This window comes from Corvus hawaiiensis, chromosome 2 (assembly GCF_020740725.1).
Source record: "Corvus hawaiiensis isolate bCorHaw1 chromosome 2, bCorHaw1.pri.cur, whole genome shotgun sequence".
NCBI classification, from domain to species: Eukaryota; Metazoa; Chordata; class Aves; order Passeriformes; family Corvidae; genus Corvus; species Corvus hawaiiensis.
The window spans coordinates 9527170-9552593 of NC_063214.1; the positions used below are offsets into that span (position 1 = coordinate 9527170).

Here is a 25424-nt window from a genome sequence, read left to right on the forward strand (position 1 = left end):
TTAAAATATAAGATTGTACAAGGAAACAATGATCAAATAAAGACTTGCTACTGGGTACTGAGTTACCTTTTTACATTGTGCTGTTTTTCTTTAATTCTCTTATATGTAATCATTTCTCAGTCTGTTTCATAAAAACCTGTTGTACATCTATTTCTTATGACAAATACAAGAGTGTCTAGATACTGTTTAGGTGACATGAAATGACCTGTCTTCTTTAGTTACTCCTGCTATTAAGTTTTGGTTGAATTTTCCTTGCAATTCAAATGATTTTAATCAAAATTATGAATTGAATATCTATACTGCTATAAGAATAATGTCCAAAAATACAAATGTTTATATGGCCACTACGGAAGAGCCCAGCAAGGTAAGTCATTGTAAATACAATTCAGAAGGTCTGAATTTACAGTGAATCAGAACAGTGAACCCTACTTTTGGAGAAGTAGTTTATAAGGTAAATAATATTCTGTAAATTCTATAGTTAATGGCAGTATCTCTGCCTCAGTGTGTCTGCTACATGGATTCAAGCCATGTAGTTATGCAGTAAGGAAATGTTAGAGGGGGTTTCATGGAAAGTCTGGTGTGAGCGAACAGAATGACCTTTTCTCTTTTCTCTCCTCTGTGGTTAGCCGATTGTATAGCAAATTACAACAATCAGCTGGACAACAAGCAGACAAACCTGATGTTGCCTGAGTCAACTGTGTATGGGGACGTGGACCTCAGCAACAAAATCAATGAGATGAAAACCTTCAATAGTCCAAATCTAAAGGATGGAAGATTTGTCAGCCAGCCTGGGCAGCCCACTCCTTATGCCACCACTCAGCTCATCCAGTCCAATATCAGCAATAATGTTAACAATGGCAGCGGGGACACGAATGAGAAACACTGGAAACCCTCTGTTCAGCAAAAGCAAGAGGTTCCACCCATACAGTACAACATTATGGAGCAAAACAAATTAAACAAAGGTGAAGAGCTTTTAGCTTGTTTCTCCTCTTTAGGCATCAGAGGAGTTTTGACCTTCTGGTTCCAGGAGTCTAAAGCTTTCGGGTTCAGCAATTACAGGCTTCTGTGGTGCTTTTAGACTTCTGCCTCTTTAGATATAGAAATACATGGTTAGCAGTGTCAGAAAGTTAATTAGCACCACAATAACCTTTCAGATACTGAATTTATTGTAAAAAATAACAAGCTGTATCTTTAGAAAAGAGTTAAATAAAATACATTTCCTATGGATATGAGATTAATTTAAATTTAATAGTAGTTAAGGGATTGGTTAGGACAGAGGCCAGATATTTTATTCATAAGCCAGATGCATGGTAGTCACATTATACTCTACCTTAAATTTTAAGTAGGTCAACCCACTCTTCCCAGTCGTGGATGGAGACTCATTAAATCTACATGTTCGTGTAAACGAATGAAATTTTGCATATCAAACTCTGTAAAATTGTATTGTGTTGTACACTGGGGACACAAATGGAGTGATCCAATTCATTTTAGACTTGTTCCTAGCAAGCCTTCAATTCTCATATTGAGAGGCAATGCTACTGCACATAATTTGGGAAACTAAATTCCTGTGTTACCCTGACTGAAGTCTGTGGATCCAGAAGCTAAAAATAAATTGATTTCAGTGTTAACGGGAAGCATCAGAATGTGCTTTTGAGGCCTTGAAGGCATGTTTCTTTAATATACTGTGTGGGAGCTGAAAGAAATAGGTATGTGATTTCTTCTTTCTAGTCCTCCAGGCTACCATGCAACCTCTTTTAATAACCTGATTTGCAAAACAGCGTCCCTAGGAGCTGGACCCATTCTAACTTGGAACTTTTTGCATTGATTGTTGTAACTCAAGTGATCACACAGTGATAAGTGATCCAGTAAAAAGAAACATTTCATTGCAGGAATGTTGATTTCTCTACCGGACCCATCTACTCACAGAGGAGTTCAAAGGGCAGTTTAAAATGTCACACCTTCCCTTGACATAAACATGCCAAAAGAAAATTCAAGGGGTTTGACTCCTTACTAGAGGGTGAAAGCTGTATTTTTTTGTAATTGTTCTCTTCCATGAACTGTGTATTACGTACATCTTTGGGAATTAAAACATGTTTGGTTTTTATGTGCTGGGAGATACTGCATCTTTCAAAGTGTGTATATTACAGCTGCATATTCTCTAGCATATTGTAGTGTGGAAAGGCCCCCTTAAAGCCTTGTCTGCTGACAGTCATATATACATATTTCAGAGTGCTGATTTACTGTTTATCCTCTGTGTAAACATATGTGGTATGTAGGGCTTCAGCGTGGTCTGTGGAATGCAACTAGGCTGAGAAACTATTACAGAATACACTCTGGTGTGGAATCTATCATTTTGCTCTTTTTCCCATGCTTACATTATCACAAGCATTTCTGCAGCAGATGGGGACTGAATTCTTAGTTTTGTTTATTTTTGTTTTGATTTGCTATTTTATGAGTCGATATTCTGATCTTGGTTTTCTCATTTCCTAAGTCAAAGCCATCTTGCTGCTGATTATACCTCTAGCTTTTGTGATGGAGAGTAACCATTTTGATGAGTTACATGCTGTGCTTCACTGTCACTACCTTACGTCCAGTGGTTCTGTTTATGACACAGTTTTATTTGCTGTATGAAGAGTAACTTGCCTCCTTTCTGTTCTCTGTAAATTGCAATTGCTTTTTAGCACGAGAGTATTGTTCTGCCAGATGAATATTTTACTTCCTGATGAAGTTTTACAGATCTGGTTGCCAAATCTAGATTTAAAAGTACTAAGTGTATGTACCAAGTGCTTTAGAACTGGAGAGGAAAGTTATGGTGACAGCCATCAGCAAAAAAGACTTTGCCTGTAGAACCTGTATGATCCAGTGTAAATAAAAATATTCTTGGAGCCAGCAGACCTGAAACAAAGACCTCTTCTGCTGTAAACCAAATTCAGCTGGAGCTGCATTGTTACTCCAGCAGATCATGCAGCCCTTGTTATATAGGGCTGACTCCTATGTGGGTTTGTCACCTTTGAAAGACCAAAAGTAGCTACCGCAGTCCATTGGTTGCCCTGCGTGCCTAAATGAGGCAGAGACCATGGAAAATCAATCAAGGTGACAGTATTTGTATGCAAAATGCTCACACAGGTCATATATATATATATATATATACATAAATATATTTGTTGAGACTTGATCATTGCAGAGGCTTTGTGAAAACCCTGTGCATAGAATTCCATTTTACTGCATTTTAGCTGTGCAGCTACTAAGTTCCCATGATTTCCCCTAATTTTTCAATTAGAGACAAGCTAAAATTAAAACATGATTGCAGGATGGTTTTTCTTCCAAAAAATGAATTTGTTTCTTCCTCACTATTTTCAGATCTTACTCTGTGTTACAAAGCAAGTATATAAAAGTAGTTGTGTTCCTGAAGGGCAGCATTAACCATACCATTAAACTTGCAGATTACCGAGTAAATGACAACATTGCTCCAACTATTCCCTACAACCAGTCATATGACCAGAATACAGGTGGATCCTACAACAGCTCAGACAGAGGCAGTAGTACGTCTGGTGAGTACCTGCAGGGTTTTCCAAGCCTTAGGCTTTGTGGTGTTTGGATGCTGTAGCTGTAATTGGCAATATTTACTGGGCTTAGAGAAGGAGTGATGGGGAGAAATCCACTGACAGTAGACGTTGAACAGCACAAAAACTGTCCTCCCAATAGGTGCCTATATTTCTGTTGCATCCTCGTGATTGCTTAATGTCATCTAAATGTCAGTTAGTGACTGATTTTCCAAAGTTGTGAAAGTCATGAACTCGGATAGAGGTTGGATTTCCAAATGCTAATGGCCTCCTGGTTAATGTTATATTTTCCAGATGAGCAAGTCATAGAAATTTCTTCTCAACTGTCACCAAAAAAAAAAAAAAAGGATTTTAATTTATGTGTTACCTTCCTGGTACTTCAGTGTTGTTTTTTCCCATCTCTTGTGTCTACTTACCCAGTTCATGAACCAGCTGAAGATACCACAGCAGCTGAGTGATAACCCAACAGAGCTGCTTTAAGAAGTTTTTCACTTTTTAAATTAAACCCATGTATTTTATTGAGTAAAAAAGCATTCAGGCATACATAAAATTTTTATAGGTTTCAGTCCCTTTATGTCAAATTTATTCTTGTACATTGTTTAGATATAGACAGTAGACAAATTTTGTTTCTCTTTGGCATCTCCTCTACAAATGATGTAAAAAATCCTTTGTAAAAATCTTGAAACAAAACAGCTTTTTGTGTTGACCAGAGCACTGAAATTGCACTCTGTACTTTGGGACCACTGAATATGTTTTAATTCAAAAGTTATGCTTTATCATTGTGGCATTACCTGTTCACTTCCAGGTTTGATTTCTGGTTGGGGTATATGAGCTAAACTAGAAACTACACATGAGCTTGGTTTGGGGCTTTACTGTAAGTCTGGTAGTTAGGCTGTGTTTATTTACATCAAACCAGTTACAGGGTGAGTTACAGCCATGAGTGCCCTGAACTTTACATCTACTAATCAAGATGAGGAGTTCTCCCATTCTGTTCTGCTGTTGCCTTTGATAGTCCAGTTGCCTTAAGCCCAGCCTATGCTTTGTCCTGACCAGTTCTGACCAAGGCACGGTAGACATAAATATGTTGATGAGCCCTGCTGTGCTTCTGGATGATCTGAGTTCTCAGTGGCTGGGGTGAGATAAGCACAGCTCACAATTCGCCCAGCTGCTCAGTGGTTTTGTTCTGGGAGACAGCCTTTTGCCCATTCCCAGGTCTACAAGATCAGAATGTGGTTCTGAGCCTATGCTCTAAGATGTTAAGACTTGAAATCCAGCATGAAACATCTCAGGGGTATGAACCCACTCAAATTAAAAATGAGAGGGTGGTGTTCTCCATGCTGACGCTTATTAGGGTTATTCATAACTAACAATTTATAGTCCTGTGCTAAGAACTCCAGGAGGAATGAAGCAAGGTGACCAAAGGAATAAATAAATTGTGTTGAACTGTGTATATATCATGGTGCTCAGGGTACAGAATGCAGGTCGCCTTGGGGTAGTTAGGGTCTTGCTTGACATACTGAGATAGCGGAAGAATAATTTTACGTCGCTAAAACGTGTATCTGGCACCTAGTGTGGGACAATAATAAACAGAACTGCTGTCTGTAAGAGTGGAAAACCTGAGACAGCAGAAGTTGAAAAAACAAGCTTCCTAAATCTCACTGCAGCATATTTAATCATGTGCATAAGGCTTTACTGTGATAATATAAAATCATGCCTCAGTTTAAGAGAGAAATGTGAAGGAGTCTAAACCATACTCGAAACTACAGCAGCTTTATCTACAATAAAGGAGTTACAATAGCAAAGAATTAAAATGTATATATACTAAGGAACAATTGTTGAGCCAGTTCTCATCATAGCCATGTCCAAACTTAAAATTTGAGACCACCTGAATAATTGGTCTTATTCAAAATTATTGGAACTGTTAAAGTGCATTGCTCTATTATGAGCTGTAATTTTCCAGTAAAGTAGTTGAAAATATTTGTGAAATACTTCATTGATCTTTATTTTTTTTTTCTGTTATTTTAGTTCTTCCAGTAATTATTTTCAACTGCACCTGCCATTTAGACTAAAAGTAGTCATTTCATTGTGCCTAAAATGTTTCAGTGGACAAGTACAAATTACCTATATTCAGCGACTTAATGCAACAGTAGAACTTTAATAGATCATATCTGTATCATATTGTATTTTAGGTTCTGGCAATTAAGTAGGATAAAGGCACTTCAGAAAATATGTCTACAGCTCATTTGTTTTAGATGATAATCTTTAATGTAATTAACAGAAGTAGGAAGCTCACTCTTAATGACATTGCTTGTAAAATTCATTTACGGTTTTATCGCATTTTGACTGTTTATTTTAAAAATCAAAGTTTTGTATCCCATGTGGTTTTTTCCGTGCTATGTAAAGTTTCTGGCTAAATTCAACCGCTTAAAATGTAGATAAATTCTACGAAGAAGCTACAAGTACAAACTGGTGTAAAAAGGAGGAATGCCTGTTTGCTCCAAACTGAGCAAAACAGTAAATTCTCAAAGGATGCAAGAGCATCTGGGAGGGACTACAGTTATTTCAGTTTTCATAGCTGGTGCTGAGGAGAGACTTAAAAGCATTACACATGTGTGCTGCTTTTTATTCACAGGGAGTCAAGGGCACAAGAAGGGTGCTCGGACCCCAAAGGCTCCCAAGCAAGCGGGCATGAACTGGGCAGATCTTCTCCCACCCCCTCCAGCACATCCACCTCCTCACAGCAACAGTGAAGATTACAGTCTTTCAGTGGATGAAAGGTAAGAAAGATGAAGACATCCTCCATCTCCTGCTTTAATCACTAGTTAATTGAACTGTAATTTGCCCTACAAACTGGCAGTGAGACCTTCCTCCAGCACTGTTCTGGTGCTGCTCGTTGAGCTGTAGCGTGGCAATTTGGAGAGCACTTACTGACAGTGGTGTGCGTCCACTCAGCACATCCTCACTGAGCTGTTCTCAAGAGCACAGAGAACAATGGTTTGTTTCTGGGCTATTAATACATGTATCAGATATGCTAATTACACAGTACAAATTTAAGTCCTTATTTTCTTAAAAAATTAATTTTAGCTATGACCAAGAAATTCCTTGTCCTGTGCCACCTGCAAGGATGTATCTGCAGCAGGATGAGCTAGAGGAAGAGGAAGAAGATGAGCGAGGTCCTACTCCACCTGTCCGAGGAGCAGCTTCCTCTCCAGCCGCTGTCTCCTATAGCCATCAGTCAACTGCCACTCTCACCCCCTCTCCCCAGGAAGAACTCCAGCCCATGTTACAGGACTGTCAGGAGGATCTGGGACACACACAACACCAACCTGACCGGAGGTGTGTGAATGCAAATGTAGCGAGAGAGATGTGACAAGAGTCGTCTGAGCCCCACTGAAAACTCCTGTTGAATTTAGTGAGGCCAACAATTTCCCCATTATTCTGTTACTATTTAACTTCTAATTCAGGATGCTAGAACTATTTTAACCTAAGAAATAGGTAATTAAGTTGCTTTATTACTGTACCATGGGAAGGAATGCAGTATATCACTTTAGGGTACGTACGATGCTGACATAAGTTAAATTCACAGTCATCAGGTTATTAAAGTGGTATCGTTAACACAGCTTACCATATAATTACAGTTCCATTGTTTCCAATAGATTTACTGCATTATTACCATAAAATAGCATGCATTATTTCACAGTAACTGTGCAATTAACTTGTCACCAATATGTATGAATATATATAAATATACAATTTATATAACCTATAGATTTTCCTCCTCTCATAAATCCTAATACAGGAAATTACTGCTTGCAAAATTTTCTTAACATTTCCATCTAACCTTATTTAAAGGAATCACCAACATTAATAAAGATAGATATTTGCTACAGGGAAATCTTGTTTCTTCTCTGAGTTGCTTTTACAACTGTTTTGCATATAAACTCTCACAGCTTCTCTCCCATAAAACAGTGAATTCTGAATGAGCCCTTTTATGTATGGTGCTTACTTCTCTTGGCTTTTGTTAAGAAGGTACAGCTTTTCCATCCCAAATTATGAGCTTTTATTATTTTCTTCTGCCAGTGGTTTGCACATATTGTTTATTGTCACAAATATATACACTTACCTGCAGTATTCTGTGTACAATTTCTATTTTTAGTAAAATGCATGCCTATTACAATGAAATTTATATGATTTTTCTGAGTAGACTGTAGAGCTCTGATTTTATCAACATATCTTACTGGATATTTATGGATGTATTTTCCAGAATGTTTTTTAAAATTTAGCTCATCTTTATGGCTCCCATTTTTTAAGTAGGCAGTAGTTATGCATCTTTTTTTTAAGGAGCCTATATCTGCTTTTACTTTAGCTCCCCACTACTTGATCTGCCTTGGTTTGTTTCCTTTGCTGTTTATGGTAACACTTGTACCGTGCATCTTTTCCTCTATCTTCCTGTGTCTTTAAAATCACTCTGTTTACTAGTGGATGGCTGATTTCCTCTAGTTTCCATTGGCCCTGGTATGCTGGTCCACAGAAGTGTTCATTTTAATCACTTACATTTTCTGGGATATTAAAGAGGTTAAAGTAGCTGGACACAAATGGAAAAGGGAGAAGCTAAGTGACCGATAGTCATGAGTGACTTTCCAGAATCTCTGTGATTTTCTGGAGATTAGGATATGTGTCCTGACATACAGAATGGAGTAGACAAAAAGCAGATGTATACAAACATGCATAACCAGTCAGCAGCTGCCTGGAAAGTAGAAAGTTTGCTCAACACAAATACTCATGGCTGGTCACCATCAATGCCATCAAAAAGTAGTGGCATAAGGAGCTGGAAGGATGCTCCAATTTAAGCTCCTAGGACGTACAACTTACTCTCTTTGTGGACTGAAAAAATAAAATGTATATTTATTTTGTCCCTCCTACAATGGTTAAGTCTAGCTTTGCTGAAAGTCTTAGAATTTGTTAGTGACTAAATTTGTCTTTTCCACTTTACTTTTTCAAACGTTGTTTCTTTCCTTTTTGCCACATCCATCTCATCAGTTTAAAAAGAGTCATATAATTCTATTTATTTGATTTGTAAGGCTTTCCTGACTACCTGTTCCATCTACTGGTGTTGATATGACCGAGAGCTGCTGTTGAGGAATTGGGTGTACTGTGCTCAACAGCTGTAACCCGTTCTAGTAGGGGTGGGGTTCTGTTTCAAATGTGGTGTGGCAATACCTTCAAACTAAAAATACATTCCAAGTGGTGCCTTCCCATACTGATTTGGGGTGTCTTGTAAATGGTGGGTTTATAGTGAAAATAATGCCTGAAATACTGTTTGTCATACTTTTTATTAGGTTTACTCGTAGTTCTGGTGGGTATTATTTCGTTTGCTGGTCAGAACCAGGCATCTAGAATAGGATTCTGGTGGTGATGGTGTACTGTAATATTTCTCTGTCTGGTGAGCTTGCTAGAAATATAGCAAACTGAAATAGAAACCTGTGCTCTGGAAGAGTCAACAAGGAGAGCAAGAAACTAAAGATTTATTGGGATAGCAGGTGATACCAGTGTTAAAGCCAGAGCTGAGATAGGAGACAATGTCACTGTTAAAGCGAGAACCTGCATCAGATAAAGGGGAAGAAGTATTGTTAATTCTCTATACCCGTGAACTAGCTGCTCTCAATTAACCTATCCTTAAAGGCTGGCAGCCAAACTACATTTTCAAGAACCCTAACATATTTTGTAACCAGTTGCCTGTCTTCTAATACCAAAACCTACAGAATAGGCAAATATATCACAAGGACATTTGTCACAAGAGCTTTAAATTAAGACAGTAAAACTTTATTGGGCAAGGTCTCTAGTCAAAGCAAGTACAGATTCCAGGCAGCAACAAATTCTGGGATTTGGGGGTGCTTTTATAAATTGATTATTGGATATTCTTCATTCTGTTCAGTACTTAATACAGCAAGTGAAAAACAGTGGCTAGATTATGTAGTCCAGGCAAGATCCAATTTTCTCTTGCTATACAGTATTAGGTTTTTCCTTGCTAACATTTCTTTCCAGAATTAATATGTATTCCCATTTATTAAAATTTAAAGAAAACCAAAATTGCAAAATTGCCCTCACAAAAGAGACGATTTAACTATGAGAGTCACCATTTCTCAATGAGATCATAAGAGGGCAAAGTTGACAAAGGAAAATTACTTTGAAATTTTTTTCAAAGCAGACTGAAGTAGAAATTCCTGGTGAGCACAGCCAACAGGAGAACCATTACTGCAGAAAGTGTGTTTTCCTGCCAGACAAATGGCAATCAAAGAGCGTGTCTGTGGCCCCATGTCGACAATGTTGCTACCTGGAACTTCTGAGTGAAATATTAACCAATCTTGAACATTGATCTGATATCTTATACTTTGCTTCCTTAAGCTGGAGATACCATTACTGACAAATAAAGATCAAAATAAGTTAACCTATAGATCTATATGCATGTTGGTACCCCTAAGGCCTAGAACTAACGTTGCAGTAGAAAATTCTTCTATTTCACCACCTAGATCAATTTAAAAAATAATGAAATTGCAGTCTCTCTTTTCATATCTTTCTGAATCACCAGGATGGGTGGAGGGAAGATAATGTTAATGGAGCAATCTGTTTGGGTAGATGCATCTCTTGGCATCGATAGTTTCAAGCTATATGTTTACAATTATTTCTCTTGCTTATACTCTCAAGGGTGCACAAATAGTTTTTTTAATAGTCACATGACCTGCAAACAGCTCTTTGCTTAGCTCTACATGTGTTATTTAGGGAAAATGAACAGCTTTATCATTAAAGTCAGTGATAAAGGAACCGTATTTAAAAAATCAGCTTTCTTTGTGATAGATTTCAAAGTACATAGCTGTCAGTTCTGATTTACAGCAAAAATATAAACTAAAAAAACAAACCCGAGCATTTCAGATATAAATTAGATTGATTTAAAAAGGCAGGTCAAGCTTGCTGGGAAATAAAGGAAGTATTTTCATCAATCTACTATTTCCTCTGACTTCATTATGTGATTTCAATTCTTCTCGCCCTTGTATTTTTATGCAGACGTCAACCTGTGAGTCCTCCACCCCCTCCAAGGCCCATCTCCCCACCTCATACCTACGGATACATCTCAGGGCCCTTGGTCTCTGACATGGATACGGATGCCCCAGAAGAGGAGGAGGATGAGGCAGACATCGAGGTTGCCAAGATGCAGAACAGGAGGCTCCTTTTGCGTGGCCTGGAGCAGACCCCTGCCTCCAGCGTGGGGGATCTGGAGAGCTCCGTGACGGGGTCCATGATCAATGGCTGGGGTTCAGCCTCTGAAGAAGACAACATCTCCAGCGGGCGCTCCAGCGTGAGCTCCTCTGACGGATCGTTTTTCACCGACGCCGATTTTGCACAGGCTGTGGCAGCAGCTGCGGAGTACGCAGGGCTCAAAGTAGCCAGACGGCAAATGCACGAGGCAGCAGGAGGTGAGTGGTCCTCTGCTCGATGGGAGAATTGAAAAAGTGGCCATTGTGAAATGAATCTGTCCACAGACGCGTTCTGAACTGCTGTTCTTAGGGTGTTTATAAGTCAGGAAGAGCCAGAAAAGGAGTTTTGGTGAAATAGTTCAAATAAATTGCTGCTCTGCATTGTTTTTCATAAGTAGTTCCTAGTTCTTTGGTCTCATTGATCGTGGACAAACATCCATCCTGCTGGTTGATTTACACTCAGAACTGAAGGAAAGGGAAAAGAAAAAGGATTACAGAATTCTATCTTTTCCCAGTATAAGGCTCCCAGTGTTTTCAGTCACTCTACAAGAGAAGATTTAATCCCTGTCTATTGAAGTGTCCAAATAAATAGTAAACCTTTAGAGTTCTATTTTCGCTGGATTGGAATTTTTTTTTCTTTTGAGGAATTCTGTTCAGGCTTTTACTGTTGTACTATTGGGATGAACTGGCTTTGTGTTGGTTTCATATTTTGACAGCTGTTATGAGTAGCATTTTAGATTGTAGGTTGTGCGTATGCAGCAGAGCCTTATGCATATGTTTGGTTTTTTCCTTTTTCCTTTCTCCTGAATCACCACTGAACATATAAGACATGATATTTGAAATATTTCATTTTTACAACATGCTGGATACTAGTAGCACTGGCTATATACATGTAATCAGTAACCTGACTAGGCCAAATGGATATTTTTATAGTTCAACTAAGAAATAAGAACACAGCAGGCTGGGATGCAAGTTACAGGCAGATCCATGAATGTTTTGACAATCAATCCTATTAAACTGCCAGGCCTGGAGAAGAGGTACTCTGTCACAACTGTGTCCACCCTGACTCCACAGATTTTCAACCTTCCTGCCATCTCTGACATCCTCTCCCGGTTAACAGTCCTTTGTTTCATTTCAACACAGCTGTTCATCATGAAGAGTGAGAGGGGAGGTAATTTAGTAATTCTGGATTAAATCCTGACCAGTTGAAGTAGGTGGCAAAACTCCCATTTGTACCCACGGGGCCAGGATTTTAATCCATTTTGTACACAGAAATTCCTATAAATATGTGTAGAGACTTACATATTTAGAAAAGGTCTTTTTACATCTGGTTGCTGATATTTTTGCAACAGTTAAGCTCATACTATGCAGCAGTTTGTATACATTGGTATTACATGTGCCTGACTGCATATCCTTAAAATGTGACCCTTCTTACTGCAAATAATCTATGATAAAATGCCAGTCATCCAGGCTCAATGCATTCCTGAAAATTCACTCAAAGTGGCAGCAGGGACTTCAGTACCTGAGACCTGCTGGTGACTTGCTCTGCTTTTGACAGGGAATGACCTCATGTGGCCTGAGCTAGGGAAGGGGAAACCTGTCTTGAAAGGGAAACATTCTGCTCTTTCCAGAAACTGGCAGGGTAGGAGTCCTGCTCGTGCTTGCCTGCTGATGGATTTCGTGCTCCTGGGGCAGGAACTACCAGCTACCAAGCAGCTGGATAATTTCTGTTCAACCAAGCCAGCCTGCCTAATGATAGGATAGCAAATGCTTCGATTTAGTTACAGCTCATTCTAAAACTGGATGAGCTTTACTGTTGTTTCAACAGTGTATTTTTAGGTTTTGTACAGCTACAGCATTCTGATGTGAAAAGAGAAAGTATGAAAGGTTTTATTTTAGGTAAGAAAAATAACTTCTATTGTCCTATAACCACTTGCAGGCCGTAGACATTTTCATGCATCACACTGTCCCAGACCCACCAGCCCTGTATCCACCGACAGCAACATGAGTGCTGTTGTCATACAGAAGGTCCGACCTGCCAAAAAGCAAAAACACCAGCCAGGACATCTGCGCAGAGAAGTCTACACAGATGGTGAGTCCACTGATATGGGTGAGAGCCTCAGTGAACCTTTCTAAATATCCATTCAGTGCGTGTGTGTGAAATTTTTCCACAGAGATAACGCTGTGTTTCAGAATTCAGTGATTTGTGTTTCCTGTTGCTAAACACACTGAACAGTTTAATCATTTTAAATGCCAGAGTTCCTTAATACTGTACATTGATGCTTCCACTCCAGAGCCTTGCACCTGTTTTCTATAGTGTCCTAATCGGCTAATTACCGCCATTATTTAAGAGCCCAGATAGCTTAAATAGTACAGTCATTGAGAATAATGTGTGGTTAGGATTAAAATCTTCATTCATGTGACTGACTATTAAAACCTTCAGTATGTGTCTTTTCCTGAAAAAAAACCAAATCACCATTCAAATGGTGGACAACACAAGTCAGCGAATTGTAATCCTGACCACAGCATTGTTGCAAGCAGTTACTTTGTGAGTGAAAGCAAAATCTAATCATCTTCTCTCGTGCCTTCACACACAATATCAACTCTTGCTGAAAAGGCAGTGCTTGTATTCTCTTGGGGGTGTAGGATGATAATGCAAACATTGTGATGTTGTCTAGAGAGAGCCTTTAATGAAAATGCCTCAGGTGGTGCAGCTTTTATTAAAGCGCTGCCTTCCAGTTGTATAAAACAATCCGTGGGCTTTGTTGGAAATTCATGTAAGATAAATTCCCCAAGACTTAACCCATCTTGTCAAGTTTGCTGAATTTGCTAACAGGAGGGAGATGTGGGGGAAGGGGAGGGGAGGGAAGGGAAAAGGAAAGAAGGGCAGAGCTCCCCACCTCCTGCTTCTCTGCAACAACAATCTGATTAGGACTTTCATTACCAGTCTGAAATTTTTCAAAGAGGGGCATCATTTGCCATTATCATATGAAAGCCTAATATTATAGATCCTTATCCAGGGTTACAAGAAGGGAGTTTTGAAACCACTTCTCCCTGTGATTCCTGCCACTTGACGAAAAAATTTAATACAAAGCTCAAAGCACGATGAGCAGAAGTAATTTAGCAATGAGTGGTTGTCCGTGCCATTATCTGTACTTTATTCCGAGTATTTTCTCTCAGTAGCATCTATCTGATATTAGACTGCGTTAAATGCTGGCATGACACAGTGCACCTGGGCCTCTTGGCTTGTGCCCAGGCCCCTTCTGTCAGCGAAACTGAGCTGTTGGAATATTATCTGATTTCAAGGGGTTATTACAGTGGTTTTGTGCATGTTTGCTTCTGTGAAAGGACAACACAAGGTGTAAATCCCAAAACTGTACCAGAAACGTTACGTTTATGAGACTCTCGTAATGGCGTTTCACAGGATTTTATTGACATTTTATCAGCTTTTATTCTCTTGAAGAGAATGCTCTTAACTGAGTAATTGGCAAAGCATCAAGCCTCAATACAAACACAATAGCTAGGACATCAGAAATAAATAAATAAAGGTGTTTTATGTGGCCATTTGCTTCTAACACAGGGATAAATGAGAGATGGACCTGTATTTGATGACAGGTTTTTGTCAAAGTAGTTATACAAAGCTAAATCATAGAGCCATTGTTATTAGATATTGCAATATAGATTTGACAATCATGATCAATATTTGTTTTGTGTTATGTAGCACCTGCTTACTTCAGCATATTTTCTAATTAGGTAAGAATTTCCACTAACCTCTTTTTAGTGAAATACGGTGTGGTCATTCAGGGAAGAGCAAATTATGGCTTTAATTCCTGCAGATCTAATAAGATCCAGTTCAAAGGTTGAAGGATTTTTTTGGTTTAGATTTTTTCTTTTTAATTATTATTTTTTCCCCTCAGTCTGTTTGCCTAAGCATATTTGGAACCTTACTGTTGATTCTAACCATTCACTTTAATAGCCACATCTAGAATATTGTGACCCTTCAGAATTAGTTATAAAATAACATCTACTAATTGTTTTCCTTAGGTGGAGAAAAGTCATATGGATGCATGAATGAAACATTTCAGCACAATTGACCTTTCTGAGATATACTTAGGTTTTTATACTGGATTGATGTTACACTATTATTTATCTTTTTTATAAAGGAGTGCCTCATACAGAGTTGCTTTTTTTTCCTCATAATGAGTGAACATGCATGTTTTTGCAGTACTAGGGGGAAAAAAGCAGAAGCATTCAAGAAATACTAAAAACACAAAAATACATTCCTTCTTTACCTTCTCAGCCTTTAAAATGGAATTTTAAAGAATTGTATATAAAGAATTTTCTACTGTTCCCAAATTACCTGAATTATTACTTGCTAACACTTCTATGAAATACGGGTGTAATGAAGAATTTAAACGATTAGTTGACAGGGAGGATATATAAATAAATTAAAGATTTTCATGAATGGTTGAAAATGCTAGGAGTATTATCAATAGCAATATATATGTCTTAAAAAATTCTCTATTTTATTTTCTTCATACAGAAAAATTTGTGAAAGAGGTTGGTCTTTCTGAAGGTGTGTGTTTCTTAATAACATAGCAATAAAAGACCTACTACTACCTATTTTTAAATAAAGGAGGGTGCTCTATGATCTACTCTGCATTGTCCAAGTAGTAAAAATTATGTATTTTCTGTGAGCACTGGTTCAAGTCAGTTGCTCCTTCATGTGGGATGGGATTTCAGCTCACTTGTTTTGTTCCTTGACAGTCATCCAGGCAGTGAAATGTTCTTCATATTTGTTGCTAAAAATCTTTGCTCAGTAGGTGGTAAGGATTAAAATGTATGCATTTTTAATTGCTCTTCATCTAGCCTTTTAAGACAGTTTACTAAGAATGCATTACAAGAACCAACTAGCAGATGTACCCTCCTTCTCAACCTTGTCTGACCTACTTACATATTTAATTTAGAAAACCAAACTTTAAAAAATACGTTTGTTTTTTCTAAATATATATATATGAGAGTCTCTTCTGAACTGTCTTGAATTGATTTATCAGTTGTTACAAGCCCTCAGAATTGTAAGTGTTTAGATAAAAAGGATAAAAGTACTTTGCCATTGTTCTGATTCAGTAGGTCTTTCAATAGAAATTATGCCATTCACAGTTCACATGAGATTTTAAATCCTGATGCTTCTTTAAATCTCTGAGTGACAAAAAATACTAACCAGTTTTGCAGCTAACTGGCTGAGACTGTAACTGATTTATTTAGCTGTGTTATCAATCACATGATGTGAGGGCAGCTGAATTTCTCACAAAAGGCAATTGAACATCTGCCAGATATTCCTCGAATATTCACTTGGAAATGTTAAGCCTTTATGCATGCCAACACCATTTGTACTTTTGTCTCCCTCTGCCTGTGCAGTACAAAAAAATCTACTCTGTATGAAGCAAATTTTAGCAAGGTAGAAAATAAGGAGGAATGCATTTCTTACCTCTGCTAAAAATCAGCTTGTTATTGAATTTTAATAATTTTCAGATGCTTGCCCTCTTCTCAGTCCTTACTTCTGAGTGCATTATGAGATATTTTGTAAATACTGATTTTGTTACTTGAGCGAGGTTTTTTGGAGTGAAAATTGTTTTGATAATTATGCAAATGTACTTAAAAGAAAAAAAAAAAAGCAACAGCCCTCAGCTTTTATGCATCACTTTGGGTTTTGCTGTATTGATTTGTTCATCCAATTATTCTGTACAGTGTGAGCCATATTTCTTGAGAGACAAAGCATGAAAACAACTTCAGTACATGAATAATAGCTCAGATTATGACGTGTCTGGGAATCTTAAATGCTGTCTAAGTTTTTTTAAAGTCAGGAACAATCTTGAGTTTTGCACACCGGCATGAATGTGCAATAGGCAAAAAAGTCACTTTGTATCTTAGAGAATGATAGAATGGCCTAGGTTAGAAAGAACCTCAAAGGTTATCTGCTTCCAACCCCCCTGCCGTGGGCAGGGACAGCTCCCACTAGACCAGGTTGCTCAGAGCCCCATCCAGCCTGGCCTTGAAAACTTCCAGGGATCGTCTTCAGTATTGCATCAAATCTGTAGCTGCTGTTTTCTTCAGGGTGTGACTCTGAAAATCTGCAGGCTGATAGAGTTTAAAAGAGAGAGTTGTCTTATGAAGCCTAATTCCCTCATTGGTCACTACTTAACAATTTTTTTGTGCGTATTTGTGGCTTCTCCACTTTAGTATCAAACTAATTTAGCAGATTATTTTTCCTCAATACTGTTTTGCTTATCCCGTGGTTCCTGTATGTGTTCTCATTTAGAAAATTATGGTCTCTCCTTTCAAAAGACACACATGGAAGGTTTCTGCTGTAGGCTGTGCTACAAAATGGCATCCATTAATTGTTTGAGTTATGTGGGAAGCAGGGTAACTGCAATACATAGACATGAATGAAACATGTGAGCACAGCTGACCTTTAACAAATACTTCTGAGTTCTTTGTATTGGTTTGATGTTGCTTTGTGATTTATTTTTTATTCCTTACAATGGAAGCTTCCATTTTGCTTTTAATAAGAAGTGTGCCAGTTTGTACTCGAGGAGGCAGATTGAATCTGGATTTTCTCTGTGATCTGAGCTGTTAAAATAAATACCACAGGGGTGTAATAGTGTTGACCTCTGAAAGGGATTTTTTTGTCCTCTGTAAAGGATTCTTCTCTGTCAGAAGTACTGTGTTATAATGAAGATTTTTATAGTTTCCCTGCAGGTTGCAAAAATGTTCTTGAAAGAGAATATCAATTTTCTTTAGTTATTACTGTACCATAGAGCTGCTGCCAGTTTATGAAACTTTTTATATCAATGCATCTTCCCTTTCCATAGTCAAGATTCAACACCACTTTGTTCATTGTCCTGTGTAGCCAGATAGGATTCTTGAACAGAGTAGTTTGTTCCAAGCTGTATTTTATAGGCTACAGGAATGTTCCTTCCCTTTGGTATTCATTTATCCAGTGCACCGCCAAGCCACATCTGCTGGACACTGGCTCTTAGGGTGGCTGAAAAGGCTGATGTTGGATATCTACGCTCCCTTTACATCAGCAGGCTCAAGAGAAGGGCTATTCAGTGCTTTATTACAGAGAAAGTTAGCGGAGCATGTTGAGACACATGATATTGCATTGCTGGGGTAGAGTTAATTTCTTCTCAGCAGCTGTTAAGGTGCTTTGTTTTGGATTTAGAATGAGAATGGTGGTGATGATGGTTTTTTGCCAAGTTGTGTTTATCCTAAGTCAAAGCCTTTTTTTTTTCCTTGTCTCATGCTCTGCCAGTGAGGAGGTGCACAGAAGAAACTGGGAGGGAGCATAGCTCAGACAGGTGGCCCGAACTGACCCAAGGGATATTCCACACCATAGAACATCATGTCCAGTATAGAAACTGGGGATTTACCCAGAGGGGCCCATCTGGGTTCAGGAAGGGGGTCTGGCATTGGTCAGTGGGTGGTGACCAATTGGGTGACCAGTGGGTGGTGAGCAATTGCATTGTGTATCACCTGTTTTTTCCCTTATTATTATCATTATTATTATTGTTTACCATTATTATATTATTTTACTTTTATTTTCAATTATTAAACTATTCTTATCTCAACATACGAGTTTTACTTTGATTCTCCTCCCCATTCCACTGGGGTGGGAGAAGAGAGGTGGGAGGTCGAGTGAGCAGCTGAGAGGAGATTCATCTCCAGCTGGGTTTAAAACCATGACAGTAGTTTTTAGTGCCCAACATGCACCCCAAAGGGTTGAGATAAGGACAAATCCAACAAGAGTATGTTTAAAGAAAAGCATCTGTGGTTCCAGAAGCCTACACTTCTGAGTTTGAGTATCTTCATCCACTTCTAAATCAGTGTGTCCTCTTCGGAGGGAAGACATGCTGTGAGAAGGAAATTTTCCTCAAGAACGAAAGTATTGTTGGAATCTCCACAGGCTAATTCAGAATTTGTGTTATCTTTTAAGCCTTGTCCAAGTTCTGTAATCACTACCAGTGTTCTGTGAGAGATGAGGTCCATCTCCAGCCTTGCTTTTGCAGAACAGTTCTTGTGCTCAATAAGCTTTAGTCTGGATTGACATGGTCTTACGCACTGGGCTTTCAAGGAGCATACTACACACAGCTCTGAGACCTTAGGCAGACTTCACGTGAATTTTCATGTGATTGCTGAATTGTAAGAGGTTATATACTTCTTCAGACCAACACTTTTTGCAGTAGATATTGACACTTAAGATCATCTGGCTGTGGGTCTTTGTGATCCAGAAATTCAAATTTGCATCTACAGGGCTGGGCAGCCCAGTGGAAGTAGTTTGGTTTGCTCTTTGGTGGCAGGACCTCACAGGCCATTTTTAGAAGAGGTAGCCTGAGTGCTACTCTGATGGCTGGAATTACAGACTTTCACTGCTGAGGCTGTGTACTGAGCAGAGGTTGCCTCTCTAAACCATGTTTAACAGTTACAGATAACAAAGGAATGCGACATAACTGATCCCGTGCTTTCTTGACAAGTATGTTGTAAGTCTTGGTGCTGTGACCACTTACTTCCCTGTGAGCCTGTTCCAGTGCCCAACCACTCTCTGGGTAAAGAGCATTTCCAGTCTAAACCTCCCCTTCATTTTGATTCAGCCACTTAGTTTATCCAAGCTTACATTATGCCTTCTTAGGTTTTGAAAATGACAGTCCTTTTTCTTAAAATATATCTGCAAATAGTGAGTGTTAAGTAGATACTTAAAATTAAGTCTCAGTATTTCAATTGTTTACCTTTAGCTGCTCTCCAAGACTGATGTTCCCCTAACTGCTCAAGTTCAACAAACAAACTACCCTGATGGGATTTTTTGTTTGGTTGTGGGTTTTTTTCCACCAACACAGTGGAGTTATTGCAGCAGGATATCATTTCCCTGAAGTATGTCCAACCTTATGAACCATACCTTTTGATATCTTTCTTCCTCATCATTCCAATCCAGCCAATTGATAAAATTTCCTGTCTTGTTTAAAACAGGTCAAGGATAATTCCAAGATATGTCACCAGGTGAACGTGGTTGATGGTTCCTAGTAAGCTTGCAGAGCACTGAATTCTGCATTGCTTCACCTTTCCAAAGGGCAGATTCAAGTCACTCATGCTTTGTGTCACTGGAAAACCTCTCAAAAATGTCTGGCATGTGCCATATCTGAACTTATATGTATATATTAGAGACTTGTTTTGTCTTACTCAGGAGTGTTACCTTTATTTTTGACCCATTTTATGTAAATGTCAGTTGAAATATTCTCTGGAATAGACTGAGAATTAACTGTATATATAGTGATTGTGTTTGAAAAACACAGCTGCTTCCAGATTTTTGTGGAAATAGAAATGCACACTATTACAAAATGCTGAAGTTACAATTTTTAATAGTGAAGGGGTTTTTTTCTAGTAATTTCAGTTGAGAATATTAACCTCATCTCACTTTTTTTAACCTGTTGTTCTCTTATATCCCTGTGAATTGTGCCTACAGCTTTATTGTGAACTGCTTTTGTATTACCACTTCTTGCTTGGCTCCTATATTTTTTTCTTCACATTTTACATTCCACAGAGCACTGTTGTATCCTGATGAACATTTTACATATTCTAGTTTTATGTCCTAATGCAAGAATAGAAAAATATAACTAAGTAAATTATATGTGTGTTTTATAAATAGTATTTTAAAATATACAGAATTTTAGAACCCCTTAAGTTGTGCTAATTTACAGAGCCAAATTCAAAGTCTTTGTGTGTCTTTTCTTCTTTTTTTTGTTTTTTTCTGAGAGCTTATTACTTCATTGACTGACTGTGGTTTTTTCTTTAGTATGTCATGACATACCCTCAGACACCAAGGATATGTGTGTTAGTTTAACCTATTGTTTTAAAAGAAGAGTGCAATACCACATATAGTTTATCCTTGCATATGTCAGCAATGCATCTGATACACATTCTTACATCCCAGCCTGTTTGCTTTAATGCTCACTACACTGAAGACCTTGAGCACCTGCAGCACAAGCTGCTGTATTCTTGAATGGACTTAGCAAAAAATGATAAATATCAGGAAGGATATGTTATTATCCTTAACTCTTTGTTGATACCCATAACTGGTGTTGTTAATATCCAAGTGCCTAAAGTTTATTGCAGTTTTTAGTAATGGTTTTTAAGAAAATATTGTGATTTGAAAAGGCAGTTAGAGGTCTTCCTTTGTGTTTTTAAAGCTCAAGCTTTTGAAAAAATACCCATCAGCAGTTTTAACAGTAGCATAATACTTTTTGGGGTGGAGAGAGAAGGGCAGAGAGAGGGCTGAAAATAACCAAGAGCATCTGTTTCTTCAGTTCAAGTTAAATATTATTTCTTCATTTCACTGGTGCGTGATGTCACCGCAATGACTCTTCTCTCTCACCTTCCTAGACTTGCCACCTCCTCCTGTGCCACCTCCAGCCATAAAATCCCCGACGGCCCAGTCCAAGGCGCAGCTGGAGGTGCGGCCGGTCGTGCTGCCCAAGCTCGCTGCCATGGACGCGAGGACAGACAGGTCGGCCGAGAGGAAAGGAGCGAGCTACAAGGGGAGGGACGGGGCGGAGGGCAGGCAGCATCCCGACGGGCGCACGCACTCGGGGGAGCGCAGGGAAGCCCAGGAGCAGCCCGGCGACGGCAAACTGCGAGCAAGCAAAGCACCAAAACGAGACGGCACACCAGCAAAAACGCATCTTCTTCAAGGTCATTCTGCCCGCTCGGGGTTATCTGGGGTGCTGGGTGTTGGTCACTGGGAACTTGGCAGGCTGCTGAAGAGAAGTTAGAGCTGCTGAATTGCCACTAGTGTTAATGTGGGTCACACGGCAGGTTCTTGTTAGGGGAGAACAGAAATACAAGCTCATTACAAGCTTACAAAACATTCTTTTTCTATCTTGCTGCCCTCAGACCCATCATGTATTAAAGCTAATGCTGGGGAAAGCAGAAAGAAATATTCCTTAAGAGTTGTAAGGATCAGTGTCCCTGCTCCTACCACACACTTGTAGTCTAGTTATATTTAATGTTTCTCATTATGATCTGCTTTATAAGGGAACTGAGTGAAGTCAGACCGTAGATCTGTAAGAAAGAAACTTAACTTTTCTACAAAAGGATTAGCACTTAGCCCATTTTGCCAATTTGTAGAGGACAAAAGGGCCAGAATGATGCCTGGTCCTGTTTCAAAAGTAAGAAAGCCCTAGTGGTTGTGGATTAATTATAAATACTAACTGGCATGGCATTATACGAGCCAGCCCTGAGCAAAGTAATCTCTTATATATGGAAAGTGGTAAGTTTACTCATTAATGGAACGTGCCAAGTGTTCACTAAGAGCACAGATTGATACAAATGACTGGTCCTTTCTACCTACAGGTATTTAGGGATAATATCAGGGGAATTTGGTTAGTAAGTTGGTTAAATGGGTGCATGAATAGAAGTTTGATTACAGTGGATTGCTACAGAGAAAAGTTATTAGAATGCTACCACAGAGGATGGTGGTAAAATTTTAAAGCATGGTGACTAATTGTGTCTCAAATTCAGCCTGAGAAATGCAGGGTCCAGTATTTAGATGGATTGAGTTCCTTGTATCATATGTGTATTCTCATTTCCTCTTACTCTGTCACATTGAATATATACTGCAGGGAGTGGGGTTCTTTTCATTTTCCTGTAGAACACAGACCAGGGATCCTAAATTGAAATGAAATGGACACTGATCATGAATTAGTTTTTCTGTGGTGAATGTTACCATGTAAAGACTATAAATTTCCTTGAGAAAGCTTCTGTAATGCTGTTATGGAAGCAGCATATTTCATGTTCTTGTCAGGCATCACTTCCAACCTCCTGAGAATCATAAAAAGTAAATCAGCTGCATGCAGAAATTTTAGGTTCACTATCTCTGGGCTTGTAAACATAACAATGTGTGCATTTAATTATACAGAGGACATCCTGCCATATTCTAGACCAACGTTTCCAACATCAAATAATCCGAGAGATCCCAGCTCCTCCAGCTCCATGTCATCGAGAGGGTCAGGAGGCAGACAGAGGGATCAAGCAAATCTAGCCCGAAGGAATGTTGCAGAAATGCAAGTACTGGGAGCCTATGAACAAGGAGAAGAGGAAGAAGAAGAAGAGATGGAGGTAACTGCAGTTTTAATACTGAAGATGACTACAATAAGGCTGGTTTTGTTTTTAGACAGATGCCAGGAAAAAACACTTTAGAAGCAGAAATATTTCTGTTCAGGAAAATAAGTGCATTTAGCTGTCCATTAATGTTGTGCCCAATCCAAGTAAATAAACTTCAAGAATGTGCCAAAACCATAAAAACCAAGTAATACATAGTATAATGTAATTGTCACCACGCTAAAACTTATGGAACAGAACTTGCAGAAATACAGTATTTTGAAGAGCACATTATCCAGATTCTTTCAAAACTGAAAATATAGAACTAGAGCATCTAAGAATACCATGACATTGCTTTTCACATCTTTTGACAGTTTATCATTGTAGATTTTATTAGATATTGAGACATGAACTTTTTTCTTTTTCTGCCTAATGATATTGATTCAATTTAAATACTGGTTGTAGATAGGGTGGCCAACATACAGTCACACTGCTGTGCATAATTAAAATTAGTAATTATCATTTAAAGGTAGCAAATCTCTAAGAAGTATGTAAACCAAATTTTAAATAATAAAGTTTAACATGTAGTAATTTTTGTCCTCTTTTTTTTAATACAGGAAACAGAAAGCTGAAGACAACAACATGTACTGTAACAGGCTTTTAAAATCTAATCAGAAAAAAAATAAATCACTTAAGATGCCTCAAGTCTGATGATGTTTGACGCCAGAAATAATGTTCAGTGCAATCAGAGTGTACAATTTTTCCTTTTTCCTCATGCCATCAGAATGCTAGTTTTTGTTTTATTCTTTCTTTGTAAACCCTCCTCACTAGGAAGGGCCCTCGCCTATTCCGTAACCATGAGCGCATCACCTTTGCTGCCCGAGCAGGCAGGGAAGCTGCTCTTCGAGGTGCTTGGGCCAGCTGCTGCTTCAGGATTAGAACAGAAGGGAATGCCAGGGCCTGGCACTCCAAGGTTTCTCCCCAGCGAGGTGGTGCTCAGTGCACTGCCTGCTCACCAGTGAGCCAGTCGGTAACAGCGCAAGTGACACGGCAGCGATCAGAGAGGTCCCCAGAGTGAACGTGCTGCAGAACATTCTGTGGTTCTCGGGGTTTCACTGTAGTCTGCAGCCAGTGCAAATGGTATCTTGCAGTTTTAATACAGACTGTGTGTCTTGTTTTCTGCCAGTCTCTTGCTAACCTTTTGCAGATGATACAGTTTGACAAATGAAAGTAAAATTAATTTGGGACAAGGTGGCTCTTATTGTAAATATGTACTCATTTTAAACCCCTGTGGTACTTTGATTTGTCTTTCCATTTTCATCATTAAATACATTCTTATTAAAAATGTCCTTTGGGATAGGTAGGAGGTAAGCCAGTGTGATTGCTATTTGCCTAATCATAGCATGAGCAAGTTTATCTGAAACTTTTTTCTAATTTTCAGCCTCAACAATGCTTATGAAAAGAAAACCAATGGACATTTTTAATAATGATTAGGTAATATCATCAACTGTTACTGGCCCAAATCTCAGACCTCTACTTGTGTCAATTCACCTTAAAGAAGAAGTGCCACTTAAAGAAGTTTTGTTTGATCTTGGCAATGAATTTTTTTGTAATGCACTGCTTATCTTTTTTTTTTTTTTGGTTTTAAAAGCACAATCACTAAACTTTGTTTGTAAACCATTGTAACTATTAATCTTTTTTTTTGTCTTATTGAAAATGTTAAGCATTTGTTTTGGGATATTTTTCATCTTTTTGTTAATGCTCTATGTTTGTATTTGGAATATTTGAATGATGACAGATGGTAAAGTAACAAACGTAAATGTGGGCCATAATCAAAACACTTCTCACTTTTCCTGGACTTACAGAAAATTACCAATTTTTCTGTGTCCTCTCTCAACATTGGATTATCATTAAAGCTGAAATAGAGGCATTAGTTGCATTGAATTTGCCAAATGATGTCCTCTGTCTGTAGATTTTTCTGATCTTTTTTGTAATTATAAAATTTCTTTGTCATTGGTGCTAATGGAAAAATGTGTGTTTGTTTATTGACAGCTATCAGGACTAGCCCCAATGAAAAAAAAAAAAAAAGAAAAAAAAAGAAAAAAAGTGTTTTGGTGTTTACCGAGGACTGAAATTTTTCATTTAGCTAATTTTTAAAGAAAGGTTCCATAGAAAGGGTGTGCAGTACTAAAGGAAAAATCCATGTGATTAATGTTTTCATTATGTTCATGTAAGAAACCTCTTATTTTAGCCATAATTTTGCATACTGAGGATCCAATAATCAGAAAAGTAATTTTTGTCACATTATTTATTAAAAATGTTCTCAAATACATTATCTTTCCTGCGTAATTTCTTGTGTTCCCTGAAGCATAATTTTGGGGGCAACTCTAATCTTGTTTCTATTGGCAAGAGCCAGGATCTGTTCCACTGTAATCATGCAGCTACAGTAGCATGAGCA

At 38.4% G+C, this 25424-nt stretch overlaps 1 protein-coding gene across 8 annotated transcripts in view; it reads left to right on the forward strand.

The window, feature by feature from the left end:
• ROBO1 (roundabout guidance receptor 1) overlaps nucleotides 1-25298 on the forward strand; it is a 698066-nt gene extending 672768 nt beyond the window's left edge. For 6 of the 8 annotated variants that reach the window (XM_048293694.1, XM_048293696.1, XM_048293693.1 and 3 more), the window contains 9 exons: nucleotides 627-962; nucleotides 3444-3551; nucleotides 6196-6340; nucleotides 6648-6899; nucleotides 10626-11035; nucleotides 12756-12908; nucleotides 21251-21559; nucleotides 22785-22984; nucleotides 23584-25298. In XM_048293694.1, the coding sequence (XP_048149651.1) occupies nucleotides 627-962; nucleotides 3444-3551; nucleotides 6196-6340; nucleotides 6648-6899; nucleotides 10626-11035; nucleotides 12756-12908; nucleotides 21251-21559; nucleotides 22785-22984; nucleotides 23584-23598 (1928 nt within the window). In that variant the 3' untranslated portion in view covers nucleotides 23599-25298. The remainder of the gene's footprint in view (nucleotides 1-626; nucleotides 963-3443; nucleotides 3552-6195; nucleotides 6341-6647; nucleotides 6900-10625; nucleotides 11036-12755; nucleotides 12909-21250; nucleotides 21560-22784; nucleotides 22985-23583) is intronic. The other 2 variants (XM_048293699.1, XM_048293700.1) reach the window with 2 other exon arrangements.
• The last annotated feature ends 126 nt before the right edge of the window (nucleotides 25299-25424 follow it).